This window comes from Miscanthus floridulus, chromosome 11, assembly GCF_019320115.1.
Source record: "Miscanthus floridulus cultivar M001 chromosome 11, ASM1932011v1, whole genome shotgun sequence".
In the NCBI taxonomy this organism is placed as follows: Eukaryota; Viridiplantae; Streptophyta; class Magnoliopsida; order Poales; family Poaceae; genus Miscanthus; species Miscanthus floridulus.
This window is the reverse complement of record NC_089590.1, coordinates 32,779,350-32,786,881: the sequence shown is the minus strand read 5'-3', so window position 1 is coordinate 32,786,881 and position 7,532 is coordinate 32,779,350. Positions and strand designations below refer to the sequence as shown.

The following is a 7,532-nucleotide window of genomic DNA, read 5'->3' as shown; positions in this document are numbered from 1 at the left end:
CGGCAATGTTTTGCCGAGGTATCGGAGAGTCGCCACTCCCCACTAGTCCTCGTTGGAGTACCCGCACAAGGGTGTAGCTCCCCCTTGATTCACACAAGGATCAAGTGCTCTCTATGGGTTGATTCTTTGACACTCCGTCGCGGTGAATCACCCACAACCGCTCACAACTTGAGTTAGGTCACCCACAAGCTCTGTAGGATGATCACCAAACTCCCAATCACCACCAAGCCGTCTAGGTGATGGCGATCACCAAGAGTAACAATCACAAACTCTCACTTGACCACGACAAGCCTAATGAGAAGGGTGGATGCACACTTTGCTACTCTTGATCTCACTAATGAGGGTTCTCTTTGGGATTCTAAAATCTCAATCACCTCACTAGGACCTTGCTCTTTTTGGCACTCTCAAACGTGTTTCTCAGCTATTGGAATGAGCAAAAGTACCCCCACACACGAATGGAGGTGGTATTTATAACATGGGTTGAAAAACGAACCGTTATGTGCCTCTGCGGGGTGACCGGATGCTCCGGTCATGTTGACCGGACGTGCCGGTCAGTTCACCCTAAAACCTAATAATTATAGTGTGACCGGACGTTGGCCAGCGTCCGGTCAGCACTGACCGGACGCGTCCGGTCGCAATTTACCCTCTCTAGAACCTTACTGATGTCGACCGGATGCTGGCCCTCAGCGTTCGGTCACTTGACCTCTCAGCGTCCGGTCACTTCCAGACGATTTCACCTTGATCAATTGAACTGACTGGACTCTGAGCCAGTGTCCAATCACATCGAAGCCAGTGTCCGGTTAGTATTTGATCCTCCATTCACTTCCAACTCTCGATCATATATGAATGAAGTTTGCTCCATTGGATCTAAGGACTATTTTGGAGCTACCTAGCACTAGTTTTAGCAAGTGTGCACCACACCTAACCCACTAGACTCACCTAGGTCAAGCTACCCATCCGTACCCCCCTTAATAGTACAGCCAAAGGAAAAACAAAGTCCTAAACTACTCTAAGTGTCACTCCAACATCAATTGACACTTAGAACTAGTCCATCCTTAACTTTGTCGCCCATCCTTTGAAAACTGAAATGATTTCCATCGTAGGGGCATGACCATCATGATAGCCCAATTGATCTCCATTACTGTGACCTAACTTAATTGCCTCTGCAAAACACACGTTAGTCACAGTATTGTCATTAATCACCGAAACCCAACTCTGGGCCTAGATGCTTTCAACGGTGCTAGCAGGCGAGGTGTCGGCAGCTAGCGCAGGTGAGGAGGCGCTGGGCTGGCAAGCGGTGGCGCTGGCAGGGGTTGGGCGGGCGGGGGCATAGGCAAGGGCTGGGTAGGCAGGGGCATAGGCAGGGGCTGGGTAGGCGGGGGTGCAGGCAAGGCAAGGCGAGGCGGCGCTGGGCGGGCAAGTGCGCAGGCGGCGGCGGCGTTCGAGGGTGAGGGCGGGCGCAGTGGGGCGTCGTGCGGGCTTTTAATTGGGCCTTGCCGCGCCACCAGCGATGGTGCGTCACAGCCGCGCCAAGATGGGTGATGCAGCAGACCCTACCATGATGACGCCATGTCATCCTCCCGCCGCGCCTCCTTGCATGGCACAGCACAGGCGTTTCGCCGCGTCATGGCAATAGGCGCGGCCAAAAGTGTTAGTTTTAGAGAGGAAAAAAACAATGTTAGATTTAAAATTAGTTTAAAAAAGTGTTAAAAATAAATAAAAAAAATCCCCTCGGCATCGCACAGACCATCTGTATGTCCTTCGTTCCTTCAATCCGGCTTGTCAAGAAATATTAATTCATGGTGTCATTTCGTTGCTTAGTTCAGTTACTAAACGGTTGTTTCAACTGTTGCAGCTAATGGTGGGTTCAAGGGAAGTCTGACCAGGCATCAGCATCAGTGCCGGCGTCACCTCTAGACAGAAGGTCTAGCACAGCCTGCAGGCCTTCGGCGATATTGCCTTCGCCTACTCCTTCTCCGACATCCTCATCGAAATCCAAGTAAGCATCAAGACCTCTATAGAGCTCTCCTCCATTTCCATCACCCAGAGATTGTTATGTTCCTAATCAATGTTGCTATGTTTCTCCAGGACATGATCAAGGCCCCGCCACCGTTGGAGTCGAAGGTGATGCAGAAGGCGACCACGACCATCTTCTACATGTTGTGCGGGTGCATGGGGTACGCAGCGTTCGGCGACGCCACGCCAGATAACCTCCTCACGGGATTTGGCTTCTACAAGCCCTTCTGGCTGCTCGACGTCGCCAACGTCGCCATCGTCATGCACCTCGTCGACGCATACCAGATGTTCTGCCAGCCCATCTTCGCCTTCGTCGAGCGTCGCGCCGCTGTGGCCTGGCCGCACAGTGCCTTCATCTCACCGTAGTTCACCCACATCGGCCACCGTATCTTTGGAGGGGATAACAGATCGCGCAGGTAGCAGGAGTAGCCGACAACCACCACCACGTCGCCGTGGACCAACGACAGCTGGCTCCCTTCCTTAGCGCTGGAACCACTTGCGCCGACTCGTTCAAGAACCGGGAGCACTCCGCTGCGGTGCGGTTGGCCACGCACGTCCCTAGCGCTGCGGTCAGCGTGTCGTCGCTGTCATCGTCGTAGAACCAGCCGCGCCACGCGTCCTCGCGGGCCGTGGACACGTTGGTGTCTGCGTACCATAGGAAGCAGTCGGCGCGCCAGACCACCCCGCGACGTCCGTGGCATCCATCAGCGACATCCTGGGCGGCAGCGGCAAGGCATTTCAGGTAGTCGCTGGGGGAGGACCCGCGACGCTTGCCAAAGCAGAACACGCGCGCGAAGGCGCGGTCATTGCCGACGGCTCGGCCGGACTGAGCGGCGTTGACCGTTGAGAAGGAAGGGTGAGCACGTAGAAGATAAAGAAAGGTAGGGTTTTAAAATTAAATAAATAGGTATAGCGATGAACCATTTTAAAAGTTCATGACCCAAAAATGTAGTTTCAAAGTTGATGGACCTAGATGACACCCCAATAAAAGTTAATGGACCTTCGGTGTATTTTACTCTTCAAAGAGCCTGGAAGCATCCAACAAACAGGGCTAAGGGGGTGTTTGGATTTAGTGACTAAAATTTAGGATATGTCAAATAAGGGTGTCGCATGAGGTGTTTGGATACTAATAAAAAAATAAATTACATAATCCATCAGTACTCCACGAGACGAATTTTTTAAGCCTAATTAATTCGTCATTAGAACATGTTTACTGTAGCATCACATTGTCAAATCATGAACTAATTAGGCTTAAAGATTTATCTCGTAAATTAGTCGCAAACTGTGTAATTAGTTTCGTAATTAGTCTATATTTAATATTTTATGTATGTGTCCAAATATCTTAAAGGACAGCGCCTAAAAATTTAGAAACATCCACTAACAACAATAGACGAGGCCGGTGCGTCCGTACGCCCTACATAAACTGCTATGATCTTTTTCCCGTGCTGGTATGCCCCCAAACGCCAAATGGCCAACGGCTCTGGTCTCTGGATGCCGTTTGCCGCAGTCGAGGTGGGAGAAGCCGTGCGCCGTGGCGTGCCTGCGTGCGTGACCACGTACGGAGGCCGGCGGCTGCGCGCGGGCTTCCGAGACGACCAGCGAGGCTGGCGGGCACAGAAGCCTTAGCGGCGAAGGCTTCCCCTGTGCGTGACTGGCACCAAACGTTGGGCTTGTGCACGCCAGCCAGCGCCTGCAGCTTGGAAACCACCACTACCTCTGCGTGCTACCTTTATTTTGTTACCCACCAGATCAAAGGGCCAGCCAGTGAAAAGAGTAGTAATCGGTATCGGTAGTGAGTGATTCATCAGTTCACCTGCAGTTGCAGCCGGCCTCAGTCCAGAGAAGGGATGGCTTCATCTATATGTTTATATACCTATATATTTTCAGCTCTGCCCGTGCAGGGAATTACCATGCATCATGCATGTAAGGTAGCAACGTGACGACAAAGCTCTGCGATTGCATTTTGCATCAGATGGAACATGTGACACGATACAAATATTTTTTTTTCTTTTCTTTTCAAAGGGACCTAATATAATCAATATATAATGAATGTTTCCCCGTATTTGCCAAGAAGAAACCAAACAAGCAAGGACACCGAAAAAAGAAAACTCTGTGGAGCGCTTTTGCTTGCCAACTGTTGCGCACGAGCTGGGACTGGGAAGGGGCGCCCGCCGGCCGGGCAGGGCGACCCCATGCATATATAACTGGGGTTTTGGCCATAAGCGTAGCCCGTAGCTGGACCATGCATGATGCCACCCAGGCAGGCTCCGTGTATTTTCTGAGAACGCAACGCGCAGTCGCGCACACACAGACACGACGGCATCCATCGACTTTTCCTCCCTCCCCGTGCTACCTTTGCATGCATGCCCACCACCTTTAGTCACTTGTGTTACACTTACACGGCCGCTTTCGCCAACCTTTATTTGTTACGCCTGGCATTATATTCTCCTCTGTTTGCGCGCCCCCATTCCTTAGCCGTGTCATGCATGTTAAACCGGTTGCTTTTGGTTCCAGTGTAACCTTGAAGCTTCTGGTAGCACATGCAATGAGCCCACTTGCTGACCTCCTCCTTCCTCCTGGCCCCTGCCCCTGCCCCTCCCGGCCGGCCGACCTCTATATATACCCTTGGCGACCCACGGGCCAAACTCCATGTCCAACCATCGAACAACACACACCGCCCTAGTCCTAGCTAGGACTGTGATTAGTACCGTCACATACATACATACATACACCATCCACAAGAATCTCTCCTCCAGGATCCAGCTGCAGTTGCAAGCAAGCCAACAAACAAGATGAAGAGCAAGGCGTCGACGTTCTTGAAGCTGAAGCAGATGGTTTCGGCCATCGTGGCGGCGGTCAAGTCCAAGTCCACGGCGGTGCGCGTCAAGACGAGCGCGCTCAAGACGCGCCTCCTCATCTTCGGGATCCTCCGCAACAAGAAGCTGCTCATGACGGCCATCAACCACAAGATCCACGCCATCATGGGGCAGCAGGAAGCAGCGGGAGACGGCGGCAACAACAAGGACGGCGGCGGCCAGGAGCGGGGCGCGGCCGGCGACAAGGACGAAAACGGCGGCGGCGGCAGGAAGGCCATCGTGCTCTACCAGCCCCCCGCCAGCTACAGCTTCTCTTCGGAGCTCGGTGCCCACGAGGCGGAGGCGGAGGAGCAGGACAGCGACGACTACCTGACCCACTCGCTGTTCGCCGAGGAGGACGACGACGAGGAGGACGAGCTGGTGAACGCGCCGGGGTCGGTCATCGACGTCATGCGCGACGCCAGGGAGCGCGAGGCCGGCGAGGGCGCCGAGTTCAGCCTCGAGGACGAGATCGACCACGTCGCCGACGTCTTCATCCGCCGCATCCACCGCCAGCTCAAGCTGCAGAAGCTCGACTCGTTCAAGCGATTGTGCGAGATGCTCGAGAGGAGCACCTGACGAACGATTATCGCATCGCATGCATCTTGATTGGCATCATCGATCCATCTGTTCCGTACGTGCTGCCAATGAATTAGTAACCAGCTCTATGAATAACTTCGAGACCGATCGAAAAATTGCATGCATGTAAGTAGAAGGAATAAAGGTGGCATGGAGAGGAATTCTTGATGCAGAGTTTAAGTAGAAGGGATGATGGAAATTGTACTTTGACTAATTAATCATCATGTTCTTTTGTTCTTTGGGCGGCATTCATCACCCTGGGCGCTTTTTCACCGAAAACCGAACACCGAACCGAACTGAACCGAATAGTTGGTAGTTCGGTTTTTCGGTTCGGTTTCCAATTCCGTGAAGTTCGGTGTTCGGCTTCGGCTTCGGTTTCTATGCCATACCGAACCGAAGTACCGAGAAACCGAGAAAAACCGAACCGAACAGTCTTGAGTCTTTAAATAATATACTGTGCTGTGTTGTCAGTTCTAAATCCTGTCTGATGTTTTCTTGCATCGGTTTATTCGGTTTTAACCGAAAAACTGAACTAAAAAATTGAACCAAAATTGGTCGGTTTTTAGAATTTTAGCAAACCAATCGGGGATCATTTTCTGAAAACCAAAATTTTGGAAAACCGAAGAAACCGAACCGAACCGTCGGTTAAAACCGAACGCCTAGGCTGAGGCATTCATGTGCTTAACCTTCCAAAAACTCAATAAAGTGGAAAAAGAAACCAAGTATGTGGACTGGACACCAGATTTATTAAGACTCATCGTCTGCGTGTCTTGTCACGGCTCACATATGGATTTCTTTCGGAAAGGTCAGCTAAATATCTACGCTTTTCAGGGAACGAACATTCTTATTATAGCATAACAAAAATGAATTTCAATTCTTTTTTTCTTCTTTATGAAAAGAGAAGGAATAGATCATACAACAATATATGCACATGGTTGAAATGGAATCTAACATGGAGCAAGCTAGGCCAATTTTCATTATGAACGGTGATCACAGTTCACAGCAACTTTGGTATAGATCGATCGCTACTATGCTCTTTTTCTGAAAGGAAATTAACGATCTAGTCAAGTTTCGTCACAGACCACGAACACAACACGTGTATATATGACTGTTCCAGTAGGCCTCGAACAAAAGCAATCGTGCACGGAAGACACGGTGGACTGGTGACTACACATGCATGACAAACAAAAGTGCTCTGTTCGCCACCCTGCTTTTGGTCCAAAGCACACCACAGCTGTACGCCGGCCTGTACGATCGAAGCAGACACAATCCACAACAGCTCATTGCACGCCCAACTCTAATCAAACATCTTACCTCTGCTTGCTCACCGACACGTTTTCCGCAGCCGTAAAGCCCGAGAAAGTTTAGCACACGGGCGAATCTTGCTGGAATGAGGTTCAAAAAAGAATCTTGCTGGAATGACTCCAACTTGTTTTCCGAGAACGTGTCCGTTGACCCGTGTTTCATTAAGAGGATTTGTGCCGCGTCAGCTTCATTAAATGATAGGGTCAAATTTCACGAACAACGTATACTGTGAATTTTATTTGTGGTCGGTTCACCCTGACAAAAGATACCAAAAATTCATCCTTGCATCAAATAATGATTGAGCAAGAAAGAATCCCGACAAGCACAGATAGAAAAAAAAATGTTCAAAACCGAAATTGAAGGAATATCGATAGTTTCACTTTGTATGGGGCTCGCGCAACCCCCGACGCGCCCTCCTTCTCCGCCGCTGCCGTGCCACCCACCCACCCTTCAACCTGGGCCCCCAGGTGATGTAGGCAAGGCCCGATCTTCCGATAGGTACGATAGCGTCGATTGGTGGAGACTCGACGTTCACGATCAAGGTTTCAAACCAAGATTGATTTGGACCCCCGCAACCGTTATACCACTGCTCCATTGGTTATCAACCATACGAACGCGATTGACCTCGTCGAGAAGGCTTTCCTGCAAGCGAATCGAGAACACAAGCAAGAACGGGATGAACACAATTTGAAATTACAAATAAATATGAGGCTTATGATAACGAGAAGGAGTTCAAGTCTTTATTCGAAAGGACTAATCGCCACAGACGAACAAGAT

The 7,532-nt window shown here is 50.6% G+C and overlaps 1 protein-coding gene across 1 annotated transcript; it reads left to right on the top strand.

Annotated features, from left to right (window-relative positions):
* Window positions 1-4,676: 4,676 nt before the first annotated feature.
* LOC136494271 (uncharacterized) lies at window positions 4,677-5,690 on the top strand. Its single transcript, XM_066490441.1, has one exon. The coding sequence runs from the start codon at window positions 4,809-4,811 to the stop codon at window positions 5,448-5,450; it is 642 nt and encodes a 213-aa protein (XP_066346538.1). The 5' UTR covers window positions 4,677-4,808; the 3' UTR covers window positions 5,451-5,690.
* Window positions 5,691-7,532: the final 1,842 nt, after the last annotated feature.

What these genes read in the sequence shown, in the direction of transcription:
- LOC136494271 (XM_066490441.1), top strand. Translation starts at nt 4,809, where the DNA reads ATGAAGAGCAAGGCGTCGACGTTCTTGAAGCTGAAGCAGATGGTTTCG.